Genomic DNA, 20,825 nt, shown 5'->3' with positions numbered 1-20,825 from the left:
AAAAGCAAAACATTTGATTTGTTACCATTATAATTGTAGATGTATATGGTTTAAAATAACGATCACTTTAACATTAAATTTTAATTCCAACTCCGTTAGTCCACTACCTTGCAATAAAACAATATTTAAGGAAACATTACAATTTTAAAGGAATTTAAAGCAGAGTAAAAACAACTCAACTGAAATGTCTGCATTTATTTCCTTGCGTTTGGATTGTGTGTATATATTTTTTTTAAACTCATTATAGAGTCCCAGGGGATCCTAACATAAAAAGTACAATGTAACATACAATGAAGGAGAGAGAAAAAAAAGCACACTGCAGTACTTGTAAATCATAACTAGATCTTCAATGACTGGAAAAGCAACAGGGCAGATGTAAAAAAAAAAATATTACAAACAATACTGAGAAACAATCAATGGACTGTCAAACACTTACTAGCTGTACAAAGAAAGCCAAGAACAAAACACCAACCCTCCAAACACCTTTCAGCAGGATTCTAGAAATACACAGACCTATAACAAATGTAGTTTGTGTATTTGAGGGTAAACGACACTCAGATTGGCCTGAAATAATAGATCAGGCACAGATTATTTAACAGTTATAGTCTAGGGGAAAACGAACAAACCAAAAACTAACACCATAGGGTGAGAACACTTAAAAAGATCCCAGCTTTTCCTCTCGTTCTCTTTCTGACCATACAATACTCAGACGCGCACTGTATAAAAGAAAACCAACAGACAGACGTAAAAAGGTGGCAGAATCAATAACTTAAATTCACAATTACAATAATTTAAAGGCATCTACCGTAATGTCTTAAACAAAAACAATCTTGTAGACTCGAAAGCAACAGATACAATTTACAGAACAGTATCAGAAATATGGGGTGGGGGGGATATGCATACAAAAATTCAGTATGCAAGAGAACAACATTCTGTGCTTGTTTAATGTTGTTTAATCAGTGGAAACAAAGTTCACTGATTTGAAACGCAAGCAACATCAATTGTCAAAAATGAGAGAGGTTACAGGCAGAAAGCCCACAACTACAGTATTCACAACAGATCAAAGTTTACAGAAAGTCTTTACTGTAAATGCAACAGTTTAGATCAGAAATAAAAAAAGAACATGAATTTAAGCAATTGTTTGGGGTTATTTACAAGATTACATGACTTTGTAGTACAAATATAGAATTAAAATGCACATAGTTGCAGATTAAAATATATTTTCATATTGTTATAGTCATATTTAACATTTTTTTTTCACAACAAAATACCATATGGGTCCTTAAGCTTTCCACCCAGAGCAAAAACGTGTCGAGAGAGTCCAAAATTATCACTTATGAATTAACATAAAATAACTATTTATCATGTGAAGTATACAGAGAAAATACATCATAAAGCAATAACAAAATACCTCCTAAGTCTATGATAGACATAGCTAAGTGCTACTATGAAGCATTATATTCCAAAAAAAAAAAACCTTTGTTTGCATCAGGTATTGTTAGCCTCAGTCTATTTCTAACTTGTGATAACTGTTAAACTGCTGAATCCAACATGCATGTGCCACAGAAACAATCACATCAGTGTTAGCTTGAATCATTTGAGGGTCTCCTCTCACAAAACAGGCACATGTAAGTATTTCAGCAGTTTCTAATCAGACTTTAAGGGACTCTGTGTGCATCCAATTGAGTGTGAGCCATTTGTATGTTCTCTGGCGCCCTCAAGAGGACGAGGAACAGAGTGCGATCTGCTGGACTGTTCCCAGGTCAGTCAGGAGCTGTCTGATGCGATGTTTGAGTTGAGGGAGACGGCCCAGTGGATCTGGAGGCTCCAGCTCACCTGTGTAGTCTAGCCAACTCTCCAGCACTGCATTATGATACCGACATGTTAATACGAGCAAAGAGTTAAAGTACATCCATCTGAAAGTGTTTACAGTTTAAATATTTTTTTTTGTTTGTAAAAGTCTCACCGTCTAGTTCTCGCTCGATAAGGTCCATCCTGTGCGTCACCTCGTCCTGCACTGCTTCAATGTGCTCCAGCAGGTTCAGCTGCCACTGCTGGTGCAGCACAAGGTCAGGGTCAGGCTTTGGGTCAGGGGTCACAGGGTCAGGCTCCTCTTCCTTGAATTCTAGCACACAACTCTTTTCCTGCTCCGCGGAAACCAGTTGCTTCATACGACACTCCAGCTCCTGACAACAGAAAGCAATGAGTCACATTTTTGGTGTGTGATGATTATTGATGATGCTGCAACTATTTGCCAGCACTGGGACACATTTTTAAAAGACTTTGAGCTAATTTTACGACATGCATCAAACTGATTTACAACCAGATCTCAATCTGGTATGAAAACAGATGTTTTTTAAACAAAACTGGTTTGACAAATACATATTTCACAACAGTTCTTAAATGGTTTTGAAAATGAACAAACTGATTTAAAAAAAAAAAAAAAAATCCTAGTCTGATTTAAAAATTCTTAAACTGGTTTGAAAATAGAGTATCAGTTGGTCTGAAAACAGATTTCAAACCATTTTAAAATCATACTGAACTGAATCAAGCAGTTGTGAAAACATCAAATATTTAGAAAACAGACTTCAAACTGGTTTAACAAAAAGACAAACTGACTTAAAAACAGATCTCAAACTGGTTTGAAAATAGATTATCAATCTATATGAAAACAGTTTGAAAACAAAACTTGTTTGACAAATACAGATTTGACAAACAGTTCTCAAATGGTTTTCACAGATAAAAAAAAAAAAAATCTGATTTGAAAACTCTCAAACTGGTTTGGCAAATACAGATTTAACAAACAGTCCTCAAATGGTTTTGAAAATTATCAAACTGATTAAAAAAAGAAAAAATCTGATTTGAAAACTCTCAAACTGGTATATGGTGTATCAGCTGGTCTGAAAACAGATTGTGAAAATGTGCCGCAGGAGAATGATTTTGTAATTGACACACTTAGTCTTGTGATTAATTGTGTACACTAAAAAAAATAATAATAAAAAAATACCATAACTGTGTGCTTGAATTTTAGGCCAAGTGCACAGTAAAAGTTGCTTGTAACTTACCTTACTAAAGGAGCGGTCGGCCAGCTGAAGCTTGTGCTGGTCGTGGTCCAGCTGCGTGCCGTACCTCTGCTCGGCCATCTCTAGAAGGTCCTCTGTGCTCCTCAGACTGTCCTCCAGCTCAGAACCGCACCGTGTCTCCACCACAAGTCTTCTCTCCACCGCAGGGTAGTATGTACGGGGCTTCTGGTAGCAGTGCTCGCTGCTAATGTACGAGTCCTGGAAAGAGCAATGCGTTTCCACAGGTGATGGGACTTCGCTCTTCAATGTCTCGAACTCATTCGCTCCCATTCCAATGGGTGAGGAGGGGAAGGGTGTAGCTATGCCCGAGTCACCTGCCGTCTTCCTCCGCAGGCTGTCTGCAGGTGTCCAGGGCTGCCGCCAGAACTTCAGGTCTGGATGGGCTTGTGTCCTAAAAAGAGTGCAACTTTGCTTCATACCTCAATCTTTCACAGTTGACTTTATTAGTCAAATAGCTGGGTGCATCAAGAGCATTAGAGCAGAGGAATTACTTACTGTAGGATGCTCATTTTGAGTTGAAGGCCGTTCAGGACCTCAAACACACGGTGGACGTCCCCCAGGAGCTGATGGGCCGTTACCACTTTCTTACTGTTCTGGTGGGAGTAGTTCTCCTCCAGGAAAGACAAGCCATACATGTGACCGCTGCTCAGCCAGTCTTTATCATACCAGTACCTTTGACTCTGTCTCTGGGCTGCATACAGAAACACGCACATTTAAAGATTAACACAAAGCCCAACAACAAAATGTAATGAAGTGGTTGTCATATTTTGATCCTTGTTCTGTTTTGCCAACACATGAAGACAAACGAACATCAAATTAAAAGCTATTGTATGCTAAGCGGAGATGGTTTGGGGAGGTTCTGGTGTCTCACCTGGTGGGTCTCTGCAGATGTAGCAGCTGTAGCTGTCTGGCACACTGTCCTCATACAGACCCATACAAGTCCCGTGCTGCCAGCACAAACACTCATCACACTGCAGAGAGCACAGGACACACCCTTCAATCTCCCATGCATATTAACCTTTAAAATCCTAATATATAACCACATCAAATTATTCATTATTCACAAAATAATTCAAGTAATTGTGCCAGTGCTTAACGGATTTAAATTATGTGCTTATTTGTTTTCTTCATGCTATAGCGACTTCTAGGAAACACAAAACCGATGCCATCAGATGGGGAAATAACGATGATTGTCTTCTGTTCTGTAGAGCTCAACATTTACAGCTGATTCCATATTATATCAACTCTGATACTGATCTGAATCAACACTGATCTGATTTGAGATCAGCCTTAACTGCTGAACTGAACTGAACTCAACTGAAATATCACGGAACAGACCTGAGCAATGATTTTACTGTATCTCAGAGCTGCTTTACAGCAGAATCTTAATTGTCTCTATAGCCGAGTTTCCATAATCGATTCAATTCTTTTCCTGTTTTTATATAAACGTATATTCAGTGGTTACAGAAAATAATTTTCTTTAAAATAATCAGATTTTGTTGCTTTGCAGCCTGAATTGAAGACGGACACATTTTTGGTTTTATCCAGCTGTAAAACACAAACTTTCCAGAAAAAAAAAAACAGAATCACTGAGTTAGAAAAAGGATCAACCCCTCGAGTCAGCTTTTTGTTGAACCACCTTATGCTTTAATTACAGCCTTTAGTCTGTTGGGACAGGTCTCTACTAACTTTGCACACCTAGACTTTGCAATATTTTCTCACTCCTCTTTGCAGAACCGCTCAAGCTCAGTTCAATTTGATGATGAGTGTTTGTGGACTGCAAATTATGATTTCAAATTATGCTGCACTTTATGCATTTGCCCACTGTCATATTTATGTCATATTCATTGTGTGCTGTATGTAAAATGAGTTTTACCCTGGCTTTATTTGAAAAATATGATTCCCAATGCACACAGACTTCCCAGAATACTGAGTGCCCTGTTGATTACAGTGTTTACTTTGCTTTTTATATATTATAATTGTATAAAATATTTATTTATTTGTGAATAATACTGTCATCTAAAGTATAAGTATGTTTCTTTTTCACATTTATGTTTAATCCATTGTCAAATTATTTCAAATTTCTTAAATGTTAATAATAATAAAAAAAAATTGGCCACCTGCTTTCCAAGATATTGCCATTGGCTGTCAAAAAGATTGGTCGACCACTATTATATATCCACACACACACACACACACACACACACACACACACACACACATATATATATGTGTTTGTGTATATATAATAGTGGTCGACCAATTTTTTTGGTTGCAGGCAATATTACATGCTTATTACATTAAACATTACTAATTCAACACATAATAAAAATATTTATTAAATTACAGTGAAATATCTGTATATATAAAAAATATATACATGTGAAATATCTTAAATTATTTTATAGGCAATTCAACTGTGTTTATGGAAGAGACTTATTTATGAAAAAAACAAACAAAAATAAAAAAAAAACATAAAAACTCTGAAAAATGAAATTCTACAATAACAGCAAATGTGAAAAAAAATAAATAAATAAATTCAGAGGGTTGAGGTCTGGTCTGATTTCAGAGGATGGTATCTCACCTGTATCATGAAGTCGTTCTCCTCCTGTGCTTCACAAATACAGCGTATGATCTCAGAGCCGTGAGTGAGTGTTTCCACACCCTGCTCTGAGAGGGGCACGTTCAGATCCAGCTCAGTGTCAGACTCGTCCTCACTCCAAACAGGACTGTCCGAGGACAAATCACTGCTGCTGTCTTCACCTGGACGAAACAAGACGACCACAATACACACTAAGGCAGCAGACTTGAGCTGATTTTATAACACCGTCATCCATGCAAGACAATCAGCAACTCTAACCACACATGCACACACGTTAAAAACATACAGCACTAGAGAGAAAAATCTACAGAGCGGTTGACATCTGACAGTGGAAACTAGTCAAGACACTGAGAAACACACAAGGCAGGCAGCTGTGAGTTCGGAGGACCTGCGCTCTGTGGTACCCACCCTGGCCGAGCATCTTTTCAGGGCAGTGTCCCGTGTAGGATCGGTGTGTGAGGGAGAGGGGCAATTTGTGGGCCGAATTCAGATTGCAGGGGAGAGGCTTTAGGCCAATGCTCTCCTCAGTGCTGTAACAGTCTGTCAGAGGAGGAAGAGCAGACGCCACACAGGGTTAAACACAGACGAGTGCTCCTCACCCACGAGGCGGCTTGTAGATCCGATTCAGTTCTTGATGTTGTCAAGAGGGATTGGCAAACAAAACGCTCATTTTGTGGGTGGCTGTGCACTTTCAGGGTCTATTAATAACTCAAAATGACACACAGATTTGGTGTCCCAGCGCTGACACAACGTGCAGTCATTTAAATGTGTTGAGCTCTGCTTCTAAAATGATTGATCTTCAGTAATAAGTGAATTGAATAAAACAAGTCCATTTCATTTAAAAGACAATTTGTACATTATCTTGCATTTACTCTGAGTGGCATGTGGGAGGGGCTCTTATTAAGGAGTAAAAAACTGATTGGCTGCACACGAGTGAAATTAAATTGCAAATATTCTATAAAATGACATTTAAAATGTGCTTTAAAAATGATTTATTTTAGACATATTTGTATTGTTTTATTTAATTACATTTTAAAACATTAAATCATTTTAAATATCAATATATTTTTTACTTTAAATTATTTGATAATTTTAACTACATTTTAAATCATTAAATAAATAAGCAGTCTTTAATATGTCCATTAATTAAATTAACGGTTTTCATTTTGTTTATTTATTTTACTATCAAACGTCTTAACTTTTAAAGACAAGTTTACAAGTTTAGTCATTTATGAACAGGCAGTAGTAATGTACAGTAGAAGGCAGTAATTTTAAATTTATTGACATCATATACCGTTGCTCGAATACACTGCCAGGTCTGAAGTAATTTGACATAATTGAGGAATACTTCAGAGAAAGTTTGCAGCTCGAGCAGACAAACACAGGGGACAGCAGAGAGCTGAAGACACACAGAGACATCACTGCACTATAACAGCCGTCTCACCTGACTTCGACTTCCTTTTCTTCTTCTTCTTTTTCTTCAGTTTGATGCGGAAGAAATCCCTCTGCCGCTTCTCCCTCAGCCTCTCCCGTTCTTTCGCTCCTTCAGATGAGAAAATCAGTCTCTGTTACTGTCATGGCCCGACTGTGGTAGTATGCAGAGGAATCAGCGAGAGCATAATAAGTGAAATGATCACGATGTTCTCCAATACCTGTTTCCTTGGTAACCCAGTCTGTGTCGTCATGCAGCGAGTGGTTGAAGTGCTGGTTCTCTTTGCTCCTCTCTGTGCCCAGCGTGGCCGAGCGCTGCCGGTGTGCCGGGACAGCAGGGGGCGACAGAGTGCGACCTGACTTACTGTCACTCAGAGGAGAGGGAGTATCTGAGGGAGGAATGGTAAACATTATGCTTTTTTTATTTTACCCTTCTTGTAAAGTGTAATATAGCTGTTTAACGTGAATTTAAAGCTTTTATCCACACAGTTGAGGGTCTATTAGGGAGGCATCGATCCAATACTCGGGATCCGTATCGGCTCCGAAACTGGAATTTTCTGCGGATCTGCCGATCCAAATCCGATATTGTGTGTTATTATTCTGTGTTATTATTGAGCTCCACGAAAGACACAAAAACATTATAAAGCACCAAAACGTTTTAAAGGAATATATTTTAAGTGTTCCGAAGCTGTTCCATAGTTCATTGTGATGTACAGATTAATATTGAAGTCATTAATTTCTAGTTCAGATAAACTCTTCTCTCCGCTTTGGCTGTCTGTCATCCTCCGTTCAGTGTTCAGACTGCGTGTCTCATACGGTTTCTACAGTCGAAGCGATGTAACTCTCTTCAAGAGCACACAGTAACTGAGGTTTAAAACTCTTAAAAGAAAAGGCTCATTAAACTAACGCACAGATTTAATAGACTACGTATCAATATCTCTTCCCTATGTACTTGTGATGTCTGGCTCGCGAACTAATCGTTTGATTTAACTGGATCTTCTTAGTGAACCAGTTCACCAAATCGGACTGAATCGTTTGAAACGGCTCACGTCTCCAATAAGTAACGTTATTAATCCACAAAGATTATTAATAGTCTCTCGTTCTGTCCCATCTATCACATGTTGCTGCCTTTATTACTGTGCTACACATTTAAAAGAAACATATTTGACATTCTATAGAAAAGTATATACCAGTTTTTACATTAAAGTATTTTACAACAATAGAAAGAGCAATGTTTACATTTTACCAGATTTTAGACTTAATCACTTTTATTTGTAAATAAAATATTTCACTATATTTTTTTTTAAATTATTGTGCACCTGTGATTAAGAATTCTAGAATCAATAGTATCTTTTGCTGCTGAATTATCCACTAACCTAGTTTATAATAGTATTTTTGTCATGGATTATGATTACATATTTTTTTCATTTGATTTGTATCGGATTTGATCGTATTGGTTCTGAAAAAATGGTAGCGTTGCATCCCTAAAGTCGATGCATCCCACAGAATTGAGTTAACATGTTTCAATTCTATTTTTACTTAGAATTATGACTTAATTTAATTTTCCCACTAAGGAATAAAAAAAAACTATTAAACTATAAAACTACTAAAACTATTTCTTACAATTCTGACTTTTTCTTTTAACTTTTTATCCAGTCTATTTATTTTCTCTCAATTCTGAGTTTACGAGTAAACACATAAATACAATGTCAGCAGACTTGATCGACAACTCAAACAAAAATAAACCCCCACACAAACGGCAAAAGTGAATACTGATAGACAAAGTGCACTAACGGTGGGAAGCCGAGACGGTCCGGCGCCTGCGAGGGGTCTCCTTGCTGTGGATCTGTTTTTCTGAGGAGCGCGTCTGGACACAGCGAGGGGGGCTTGGGTCGTTCTGTGCGTGATAGTACTTCATGTGGTAGTGCAGCAGGGACGCCTTGCGGAAAGACTTGAGGCAGCCCGCGATCTTGCATTTGAACAGGTTGTGGTCCAGCTCGATGGACAGGATAGGGGGCGGCTGGTTTTTGATGACCCTGTACACTGAGAGAGGAATAAGGTCACATACCGGCAGGCTTTTATACTGTATTGGTGAGAGAGAGAGTGAAAGCGAGGGTGGTGTACTCACATGGTTCTCTGCTATACTTGTTTGTGGTTGGGAGGTGGATTGTTTGCGGCTGTTTGACTGCTGCAGCTGAGAAAGCAGGGCACTAGTTAGCACATCATATATCTGCACAAATGCCGAATTAACCAGATCTGTACATACTCTGAAGAAAATGCAAGTGGTGCCTTGTGCAAAATTCACTGCTACAATAGCAAGGTGCTATTATCATTTACATAAACATCTGATTTATTAGTTTTTGAATTATTACATGTAATACTGACTATAATAATGATGTGAATTAACTTCTTAACCTGCAACGGTTGCCAATGGACTGGTGACTGATGTTGTTACACACGTCACAGGAACTAGATTGGATTTAATATTTGGCTGCTTCATCCACTTTTTTATGATACAACGCTACAGTGACTAATTTCAAAAATGTGGATGCAAGGGTTTTGAAACCACAATAAAAAAACAAATCTTATATTTAGAAACTGTTGTATTCACACACTGTAATTAAAGTCTACTTTACTTAACTTATGAACTCCATTAATATCTTCAGCTTCAAATGTTAAACCATAAAACTTTTATTTTAATTAGAGCTGGGCGATATATCGAATATTAGCGATAGTATCGGAATAATTTTGAAGACGATGTAAAATGTCAATATATCGGGAATATCGATTATTTCAAATTCAAGCATACTTTCCCAAAAGAACGCGCCGAATGTCCAAAAAAGGAACCTGTAACTGCTGACTGCTCTACGCCCCTCTAATACGAGAGCTTAATGATAGCGGTTGCCAGATAACAAGAGTTTAATTCTCCGAATCAGAGCTCCACTGTTACAAGGATACATTTTCTGCCCGGTGTTTGCTTATTTTAAGCAATCTGGCAACCATGCACACGTGCTCACTCCTCATTGCGGAAGAGCTGCCGACGATAATCTGAAAACACCAGGCGGCAAGGAAGTCGACCAGAAGTTGAAGTCGGGTGGGGGCTGCCATCTTTTAGCAGAACTTCACTTGCGTTAGCATTCCCATTGACTCCCATTCATTTTGGCGTCACTTTGACAGCGAATAACTTTACATCTGAGGCGTTTAAAGACTCCGTTTGTCCATTATTTATTTCTAAAGATACACGACAATGTATAAAGGGCTCCCTTACCTTCTATGTTACATTATGGCCCCGTATAAACAGTTTTTGTAAAAAATAGGCTAACGATTGCGTCATAACCACTCGGCTCTCTGTCGCATTACCGTACAGACAGGAGGAGAAGCTCGCAGGCAATTAACTTAATATGGCGTACTGGCGTTACATTTTAAAATACTATACAAAATAATTAATCAGAATACTTACTCCTGCTCACTCACGCCAAATAACTCCCTGCTCAAGTTCGCCGTCTCTGCAAGATTAACGATGGCAGTTTGCACGCACAGCTACTAGAAGATTTACATCTGTCAGACAGGTTGCTGACGTCGTCAAGCTTCGTTTGAGTCTGCGCGTCAGAAACTGAAGTGCTAAAAAACGCTAAAAATGGGCTTCACTTGCCTCAATTGAGTTCCAATGGGGTCGCTGTGTCCATTTCTTTTACTGTCTATGGAAAACACTAACAAGCTGGAATTGAGCGATCTAATGAAAGCGTCGTTCAGCCGGTTTGTGTTCTGTCATGAGATCTCAACTGTATTGTTTGCATTTGTGATCGCAAAATAAATGCACTTACTCGACCGCTGATGTTTGAATAGAGAAACATAGGAATTACTATTGGGGAATTTCACTGATGTTTACCAGTTTCCATAATATAGACATGAGAATGCAAAAGTCTTTGGTATTCATTTATATATATTTATATTTAAGAAATAACTATGTGCTTCAGCAACTAGCTCCCCATCTAAGAGGGTTTTTAATGTCAGTAGGAACATAGTTTCATGCCACAGAGCTTCTCTTAAAACAGCAGACAGTTGACAGACTTGTGTTCTTAGCTTAAAAACTTGTTAAAAAAATTAAAATAAAATACTTATCCCAGTTGCATAGTATAAATTGTGAATTGCATCCACTAAAAAGTTGACGGAATGCACTTTCTGTACTTAATTTGCACTGCTTCAGTTACATATAGGCCTACATGTATTCATTTAATAAAAAGCAGTAAGTGATCTCTTGGTCTAGATTTTTTTTTAACTGCTTAAATAAGCTGTTTAATCTAAAAAAATTTTTTTTTTTAATGGGCAAAAGAAAATCATGTTTTTTCATTATTTAAATGCAAATGCAAACATCGAGATATATATCGAATATCGTAAAAATGGACAATATCGAGATATCACTTTTTTTTTTTTTTATATATCGCCCAGCCCTAATTTTAATGATGAAAAAAATACATAAATAAATCAACAGGTTTCTAAAAGCTTTTACAAATTTGGAGAAATGAGTTGCATGTGTTGCATTATTAAATTATATGATAGCCCTAACAAATTACATTTCAAAATCTATTAAAATAGTTTCACAATAGTACTTTTTTTTTAAGAGACTTCTTCAAAATAAATAAACAAACGCTCACCCTTAGTATCAAAAATAGCAATAATGACTCCGTCTTAATCACATCTGATAATCAAAATGAAACACAGGAGGATGTTTACCAAGATCAGGTGTGGATCCTGCCTCCTCTTTGGGTGCTGTATTTTCTGCATGACTGGTTGGGCCATCCTTACTTTCTGAAGTCTCTGGGACAGAGTCTGATTTAACCGGTTTGATCTGGGATTGACTGTTTCTGTCTATGAGGGGATCAGAGACATAATGTCCTGTCAGACGGTTTAATCTCCAACCAGTATAAAGAATAACAAGTGGAAGAACAAGAATGAAGTATGATGAAGTGACAGAGAGAGCGAACCTGTGCTTGAATTGGCTCTGCTTCTTTTAGACGGTGGCATCTGTCCTGTTGATGCACGTCTCTTCCTCAGTTCTGGACCACTGGACTTTTCCACATCTATTCCTGTGAGAGACACAAACCACAAACTTGAATCATCAAGCCTGAGAATAACACACGAGTAAATCACCTAGTTTGTAAGCAATTTGCTCTTTTAACTGAAAGGCGGGACTCTCTGTCCTACAGATATCAAATTGAGCATTATGATTTCTCCCAATCATTTTTATTGAAGTGCTCCATCTCCTCTCTTAACACCACTCAGCAAATGCTGTCCGTTGGTGTGTGTGTGTGAGGTTGAATCTGGCTCTTGGAACTGAATCACAACCAAATGAAATATTCAGATGTAACACCACCATGTTCCTCCAAACCAGACTCACCATCTGCCATCCTACTCCGTGTCCTTCTGGGCAGGCTGGGGCTTTCATCTGTTGCTTCTTCCTTCTCTTTCTCGTCTCCTTCGTTCTTGTCCAAGCCATTTTGAAGTGCTTTGGACTCCTCCTGTCCACCATTCATCTCTTTCTCCTCTGGTTTGTCTGATTCTCCATTCTCAAGCCGTTCGGTCATGTTTTCTTCACTGGGCTGTTTTTGGTCGTGCTCAGCAGAACTCGGCTCAGATTCGTTTAATATCTTCATTTCAGTGCTTTCACTCTCTCCCCCATTCTGGAGATTTCTGGACTCATCCATCACTGTGGCGTCGTCTTCATCCTCCTCCGATTCACTCTCTCCATCCTGGTCAGACGTGCTGTGTCTCGAGCCGTTACTCCTGCTGTTGCCGTTCTCCTTGGCCCTCCATTTTTTCCCGTTCTGATCACCCCGCTTTCGAGTCCTCTGATTAGTCCTGCCTTCAGAGCTCTGTAGATAGAGACAAACTCATTAAACCAGTCTTTAATGGCCTGGTTTAGTCATTATTAGAGCGGAGGCAATCACTTCTCACCTCCTTGTGGAACGGCTTCACCTTAATTCCCTTCACTGTCTTTATGACTCCATCAAAAAACTTCACTGTGTAGAAACCTGAGACATCACACAAGCACAGCCATTAGTAATGCTCAACACTTCCATAATATAATGGGTATAAAATACACATCTATGAAAGATGCACTGATAATAAAATTCTTGCTGATACTGATTAACTGATTTATTGCCACATTGAGGCTATTCTATTGTATAAACACTTATTTAAAAACTTGAATCAATTATTTAATTTGCAACAAGCGAATTTAGGCATCACAACATTATAAGTTAACAGTATGAAATATAAATTTTAAGACACTGCCTATATTCTATTTTCAGAAAATTTTATATTTTACATTTACTATTCACATTAAGTGTTTTTAAATATTAACATGACAGCAAAGTTAATATGAAAATACAGGAAATGAGCACTACTTATAAATATGCAATATTAAATATAGATATCTATATAATACTTAGGAGTGCGTGATATAAATTGTCTATTTTTTTTCACCCCCTTTGTCTTGAGACCATGTGGACCTATTTTGGTGGCAATTGCATGAAATTCCTAGGAGGAGTATCTCAAAATCCACAGCTTGTGCTTTTCACAAAACCCTGAGTGCTGATTATCAGAAAGAAAGTTGTTTGGCCTGATGAGATCTATACATGCATGAATTTTGGTGACTGTAGGTCGAAAGCTTTTATCAAGGGCCAACAGAGCCCTTCAAATATGACTTTATTAAAGGTTGTGCTGTGGCACATGATCCTTTGCAAATCAATCTAATGTGCTGATTTGCTGCTCAAGAAACATTTCTGATTATTATCAATGTTGAAAACACTTGTGTGATGCTTCGTATTTTTGTGGAAATTGTAATATTTTGTAGATTTATTTTTTATTCAGCATTCTTTGATGAATAGAAAGTTGAAAAGACCATTTATTTGAAATCTTTTGTGACGTTATAAATGTCTTTCACTTCCGATCAGTGTAATGCAAACTTGCTCAAAAATATTCATTTCTAAATTAAAAAAAGGAATGGAAATATAGATTTGACTGTTTAATAAATAAATGTATAAGTTATGATCATTATGATGAATTTTAAAAGCTTTGAATTTGAAGCTGGGCCATTCAGAAGATAAACTGAGGATTAACGTTGTGAGTACACACCATCTTTGTCCCGGGACAGGATCTTAGCAGGGTAGTACCGACAGTCTGACCAGCTGGCAAGAACTTTCTGGTTGACATGAAAGCCCTAAGAAGAAAAACATATCTATATATAATCTAGAAACATAATGAGTCAGAGAACAACTTTGCCCATGCAGCCTGTGAGTGACTCAGCGCAGTTAAACAGGAAGTGCTTACTGGAGCGCTCTGCCGTTCAGGGAGACCTTGTTTTCGAAGCTGGATTCGTTGCACGGGTCTGAGGTATGGACTGCTCCAGTCAAACCACTCATCATAACGGTGACTCCACTGCCTGTAGTGGATCAAAACCTTCTCGTCTTCATAGTCAATCCTCTCAATGCTAGCTGCATACCTGTGAACACAAAACAAAGAGTTTGAAATGACCTACTTCAGGTTATTTACAAGTCACATCTGGGTCTCTTTTGAAAAAAAAAAGATCTTTGAAGGGAGCATTATGAAACATAAAATGAACTTCTATTTAGACGGTTGAGTTTTAGATTTGTCCTGTGGGAACATTTAGAACTTTTTCAAAAATCCTGGAATGCAACAGAACTAGTGGCATCAGCACCAGCGAAGCGTCTGAATTTCAATCAGGCCGAGTGAATGAACGGATGCAGAACGTGAGCAGAGGAAAGACACTGACCAGTTCTTCAGACTGTCCCTCGCCTCCAGCTGTGCTCCCACCTCGAACGTGATCCCACGTCTGTGAGGAGGGCTCTTTGACATGCTGGTCGCACACTCACACACCAACCTATGAAACCAGACACATCATGGGGTCAGAGGTAAAGAATGCAACCATCATGGACCAAGGCGCTCAAATGAATAACAGCCTATATCCTAAGGTACATAATAGAGCCCTTTCAACCACTTTTTTTGCACAACAATTTGATTAGAATTTTATTTGAAGCTGATGATTTGAACGCTTATATCTTTCCCCAATACAGATTTTAGTTAGAGCAAGGTTACAGTTGTCCATCGGTTATCTACTTTTTCTAAATGTGCTTAAAATATAATTTCAATGACTTGGGTAACTGGAAGAGCAATTTTTCACTTTCAAAAACCTGGCATGAAAGTACAGACATTCCAGTTTAGATAATATTGCTCATAAAAAAAAAAGAAAATTGATATTGGATATCTATTATGTAGACTGCAATGTATTCTCAAATTAATTCTAATTCTAATGAGTTCTGTTATTGATGCTTCAATCTGAATTTGGCAGCCGATACAGATTTCTTGTCATCTGAAGCAGTGTATCGACTGATGACTGACATATGCCACACACGTCAAAAATATGGGTTACATGAGCTCTTTATATTCACCACATCTCTCATGCTAATTTGTTTACAGTAAACACATATTTTGCTTCGGCGCAATTTATGTTATGATTATGATTTTTAAAGTTGATCAAAACTACACAATGCAAAGCATGACTTTAAAACAAATATTCATTATCATACAACCACTGAACAGCAGACATGATCATAAACAGTCATCACAGATGTCCTAATGATGGGTCTAAATGATTACTGACTGTCTATGGAGCTCACTCATGAAGAGTTGATCATTAAATCTACAAAAAACTACACATTACAAGTCATAAACAAACCTGTCATGCACATAACAACCACAGACAACTGACCACAGAAGAGGAAAAACAGTTTATGAAAAAATAAAAAAAAGAGGACCGAACAGGAGATATTTAGGTACACAGACTAATTGCCCTCATTAACCTCCTCATTCAAACCAACAGCATACTGGACACATTTGTTTATTTTCTTGGTTTATGGCAACATTTACATAGGGCTGGGTACCGAACTTTGATGCCTTTATGGTATCGAAAGAAAAACTTTGATACTATGAGTATCGAAAAATGATTTATCTTTCGGTGCCAGGTTTCGGTTCCAAAAGGCAAGCGGGTTTTTTTTTTGCCAGGCGGCTGTGTCTGTGTGAGCTTGTAGCATACGTGCATGCAAGGACCTAAATTCGCCGTGATTGGCTGTTCACCACCACGTGACGTGACGGGGAGGATTTCTGAAGATACTCGCAGTCACACAACACAAGTGTAGTTGTTTTTTCTCAAAACTTTTCCGTTTTAAAATGCCAAAGAGGTCTAAAGTGTGGCTACGCTATATAAAAGTGGATGCCGAGTCAGCAAAGTGCAACATATGCGGTATTGTAACCAAAACTGGTGTTACGGTTTAACTGGTTAACGTGACCAACTTCCTGGTTTAGGTCTCCGCTGCAGATGTGCTGGAACGATTCAGATTCGCCAATTCTGAAAGCACAAAACTGATGTGATATTAAGTGTCTAATAAATGCAGACATGCTCATTGCATGACTCTGATATTCTTGTAAAGATTACAAGTTATTAGTATGATCGCCTGTTTCCAGGTGGAGTAGGTAGGATAAACAAAAAAAGACGACAGTCACGAATCACCGAGCTACCGATCTACACCGAATCAACTCTAGATCTCTGGATTCAACACAGGACTCTCGGCATCACATCGTGCAGCTGCTGAATCCAGGAAATGTGGTCGTGTTAACTTGTGACCTGTGTTTACCTATTATGAAAATAAACCAATAAACCAGAACACTGACTACATTTTATGGTTCATGATGTTAAAGAACATTTCATACTACTGTGATGCTACTCCATGCTACTGTGGATTAATTATAAACTAAAGAAAATGTACCATGTTTTTACTATGGTAAATATGAGTTAACGATAGCGTTTATAATTAACCCACAGTAGCTACAAATGTACAGTTGTCTGAGAAGTCATGAAATGTTCTTTAACCCACAAATACAGTTTGATTTTGCACTAAAAAAATTTTTTTTGTTTTGTTACATTCCTTTGCATTTTATTTGGTTCAATATTAGCCTGTACAAAATATCATTTGTTTATTTATTTATTTATAATATGTTCATGTTGTGGCAAAAAGGCTTCTCTTTTTTTGTTAATTTTGGCCAAGTTAGGATTGATACCAATCCTGAGTGTCTGTTGGTGCACCCCTATCCAAAAAGCACAACCAGTTGTATTAATAAAATGTTATCCTGAGTGTGAAGTGTTACCAGAATTTGTTTTAATTAAGGTGAAAAATAAAAGTTTTGTGTTTAATGTATTTGTGTTGATGTTGAAATGGATTTTAAAACATATGGTATCGAAAAAAGTATCGTTAGGAACCGATTATGCCTTACCGTTGCAGTCTATCATTCTTATAATGTAAGTGGATGGGAATAACGGCTAAAACATACAATAAAACAAACCATTGCAGACTTATAAGTGCATTACCACCACCTATCTCTCAAATTGACCATTGACACTATCTACAATGGTCCACTTGAGAGATAATTGGCGGTAATGCACTTATAAGTCTACGATCTGCTATAAAGCAAGAAGATGATGCCTTACGCGCCTGCTGCTGAGAACGTGCTCAGGAGAGTTTTAACAGTTCGGACATTGCGTCTGCATGAATCAGAGGTAAAAAACTATATAAATACTGTTCAGCACAGACTGATCGTTTTGTGTCTTTACCATAGACTGTATAAAAACATGTATGTAGTGTCCGTGACGTCACCCGTAGACTGCCTAAAGTGTGCAGGGCGAGCCGTCGCTCGCTCGCGACTCTCCCGGACAATCGAAAATGGGCAAAAGGGCGGGAGCTGGTTGCTGGTTGTCACTCAAGTGGCCACGCCCTTAATTATGCAGAACTTTAAGGCTTAATATAATTTAAACGGATGAGTTATAAAAAAAATTCACCCCCTCACAGTTGTCATGAAGGGCAACATTAGCTACATAGACCAAAATCATTTTTTTGCACCATGCTGAAAACATGTTTTTTTCCGCTGTAAAGTTGGGCATTTTAACATGGGGAGTCTATGGGATTGACTCTCTTTTGCAGCCAGCCTCAAGCGGCCAGTCGATGCATTGCAGTTGTAGTCACTTCCTTATTGGCTTCACGAGAGAGAGCGCGAGGATGCCGCTCGGTCTTTACACATCAGTGTCTCGTCACAAGCCACTGGGTTTAATTTGGTTTTGTTTGTGTATTTTTGTTTTATTGTATGTTATAGCTGTGATTCCCAACCACTTATCCATTATAAGAGTGATAGACTGCAACGGTTTGAGTAGAAAATATTGGTGTGTTTTCTACTGAAGAAACAAAGTCACAAACATCTTGGATGCCCTGGGGGTAAGCAGATAAACATCATTTTTTTCATTTTTGGGTGAACTATCCCTTTAAGTATATTTTTGTTTGAAGTATTGTAAGTTGCTTCGGTACATTTTAAAACACTAATTACTAAGTAAAAAAAAAATCCCTGGAGACTACAGTAGTAAATAATGGGCAGGAGAACCAACTGGAGCTAAAATCACATGAAATATGCAGACGGACAAGACAGGCGTTACGGTGCAGACCCATCTGAAAACGAAACCTCTTCGTATTCTGCTGAAGTTGAACTACAAGGAGATTAAGTGAACCCCTGGCCATATTTAAGCTCTATTCAGTGTAAGCTGTGTTTGCCTAGGGAGACCAAACTAGCAGCTTATAAAATCTCTACATCAACCCTTTGCAAGCATCTATAGGTAAGATAAATAAATACTTGAATCATTGCTTGCTTTGGTGGTTAAAATGACGCTTTGACAGTTTAGCAAAAGGTTTTCCACAAATTAACCAAAAAAACAGTGGTGCAGGGTGTGCAATATATATATCATCTGCAATAATATCATGATGATGTTTTTTTTCATGGGTGGCAACTATCTGGTGGCAGAAAATGGCAGTTTTATCATGGCAGTCTAATGGCAATCAATGGCATCATTACTTACTACTTATTAAAGACACTATGAATGAAATACTACTACTACTACTACTACTAATAATATAGTTTTATTAATATTTTGTCAGATAAACCACATTTTGAGGCTGTGCTTGCTTTGGTTTTAAAAAAAAGAAACATTTGTCATCCATAAGAATATTCTCATTTTTGTGGGTCCCTGGAAGCACTTTTTTTTCCAAGGCTGGTAGAGTGAGGAAAAACATTACAATGCAAATAAGTATGCCAGTCTGAAGAGTGGAAAAAGCTAATGAAACAGGAAGAATCCCAGATTCCTTCTTAAATCAAATAGAAAAGACTGACATCGTTTAAACGAAAATCCTGTCTTTATCATCAACTAGCTTCATCACGATCACATGCACGCGCGTCATCACACGCGTCGCTGAAGTTTCATAACGGACTCTGGCGCGTATCCAGGCGTCCTCTCGGACAGACACGCTCCTACCGGCTGCATACACATTCAGTACGTCATAATCGCGGGAAACCGGCACCTTTGGTTAAATCAATGCATTCACAAACTCCATGGCTCTCCCGCTTAACGGTCACGCATTTCTACAGGCGCTCGAGCGCGGCGTGACGCAAATGGCGCGCAATCCGTTTCCTTGTTTACATTGTCAGGCCAGCGGCTCATTTCTACACAGATGTCATAACAAGCCGCAATCAGCACAGCAGACGACAGTGAACGAAGATAAACGTGTTTTTTGTAGGAGGAGGAAAATATCAACGCATATATCAAAGAAATCAGGCATTTGACATTTCCTCCACTTCGCATGCGAAGAAAACGTGGGTGCAACGTTGTCTGCGAACTTGACGCTTACTGCTGTACAAAAACGAACAAAAACGCTATGCGATACGGCCTGTACTGCACAACGACGAGCCAGACTATCAAAATAAAGTTTAAGTAATTTGCTTGCCATTTTAAATTACTATTTTGACATCGCATTATTCAGATGCCGACAACGATGCGCAACAACAGTAAACCATTTGATTGGGTGAACGCCCTGACTGACGCGAGCTCCGGCGTTCTGATTGGACCGCACATCTGTCACTCAAACTCTGACGCTCAGCGGCCTCCGCTAGGCCTACTCCTTGCTGCATGGGTCTAACGTAATAATGAGTCGAACAAAAGTCTCCCAGCTATTTAAGAAGCCTAAACGCCCATTCATCGCGATCTACTTAAAGAGCATGACCGAAGCCGCTGACACTTCCAACGAACGCACTTATTGATAAAATCACTTCCATGCGTCCCATTAGCATCAAACACGGGGACCACATGCATGGAGGCAAGTTTCGTTTTAACAGCAACATCATCACTTAAAAAATATACATTTCACAATTACAACAAATAAAACGTCTAAAACAGCTCCTTACTATTTTGCAGTATATAATCACAGCGCCGTTTACCTTTAATGTTGATAAATGTACTCCGGCAGCGAAGAAAGCAAATCCACACGCGTGAAGACTGTTTTAAGTCGCATGCTTTGAGAGCGCAGCGCGTCCACGCAGCTTGTTTTCTCCGGCGCGAGCAGCAAGGCCGGTGTCCGCGAGGTGGAGTCTGTCTGCGCATGCGCGCTCGGAATCTCGCTCTTCATTTGATGGAGATTCTTTTGCTTTTCACGGTTCCCATCAAAAGTCGACGGGTTTAGGCCTGCCGTAAAGAAGCTGTATTATTGTAAGTTATGTGAAGTTTAGAGCAGTTTTGTCTTTGTCCTCTGAAAATGACAAGA

At 38.5% G+C, this 20,825-nt stretch overlaps 1 protein-coding gene across 2 annotated transcripts; it reads right to left on the bottom strand.

Moving 5' to 3' along the window:
- Positions 1–175: 175 nt before the first annotated feature.
- Positions 176–20,655, bottom strand: LOC113093004 (PHD finger protein 20-like). 2 transcript variants are annotated; one of them, XM_026258825.1, is made up of 19 exons: positions 20,503–20,655; positions 14,912–15,019; positions 14,449–14,620; positions 14,254–14,338; positions 13,072–13,148; positions 12,515–12,989; positions 12,102–12,203; positions 11,851–11,985; positions 9,245–9,310; positions 8,911–9,159; positions 7,338–7,505; positions 7,130–7,228; positions 6,094–6,225; positions 5,668–5,846; positions 3,955–4,054; positions 3,579–3,774; positions 3,066–3,474; positions 1,967–2,186; positions 176–1,863 (listed from the first exon to the last, which is right to left on the bottom strand). In XM_026258825.1, exons 2-19 carry the CDS (start codon positions 14,992–14,994, stop codon positions 1,718–1,720), a joined length of 3,093 nt encoding a protein of 1,030 aa, XP_026114610.1. In that variant the 5' UTR covers positions 14,995–15,019; positions 20,503–20,655; the 3' UTR covers positions 176–1,717. The 2 variants fall into 2 exon arrangements, with proteins under 2 accessions (XP_026114610.1, XP_026114611.1); XM_026258826.1 differs by lacking the exon at positions 6,094–6,225.
- Positions 20,656–20,825: the final 170 nt, after the last annotated feature.

Source organism: Carassius auratus, unplaced genomic scaffold (genome assembly GCF_003368295.1).
Source record: "Carassius auratus strain Wakin unplaced genomic scaffold, ASM336829v1 scaf_tig00214826, whole genome shotgun sequence".
NCBI lineage: Eukaryota > Metazoa > Chordata > Actinopteri > Cypriniformes > Cyprinidae > Carassius > Carassius auratus.
The sequence above is the reverse complement of the archived record's forward strand: the minus strand, read 5'-3'. Positions and strand labels throughout refer to the sequence as shown.

Coding starts and splice junctions, on each gene's coding strand:
- LOC113093004 (XM_026258825.1), bottom strand. CDS start 14,994: ATGTCAAAGAGCCCTCCTCACAGACGTGGGATCACGTTCGAGGTGGGA. Junction 12,204..12,514: donor ACGGAGTAGGATGGCAGATG/GTGAGTCTGGTT, acceptor TGTCTCTCACAG/GAATAGATGTGGAAAAGTCC. Junction 3,775..3,954: donor CATCTGCAGAGACCCACCAG/GTGAGACACCAG, acceptor TTCTGTATGCAG/CCCAGAGACAGAGTCAAAGG.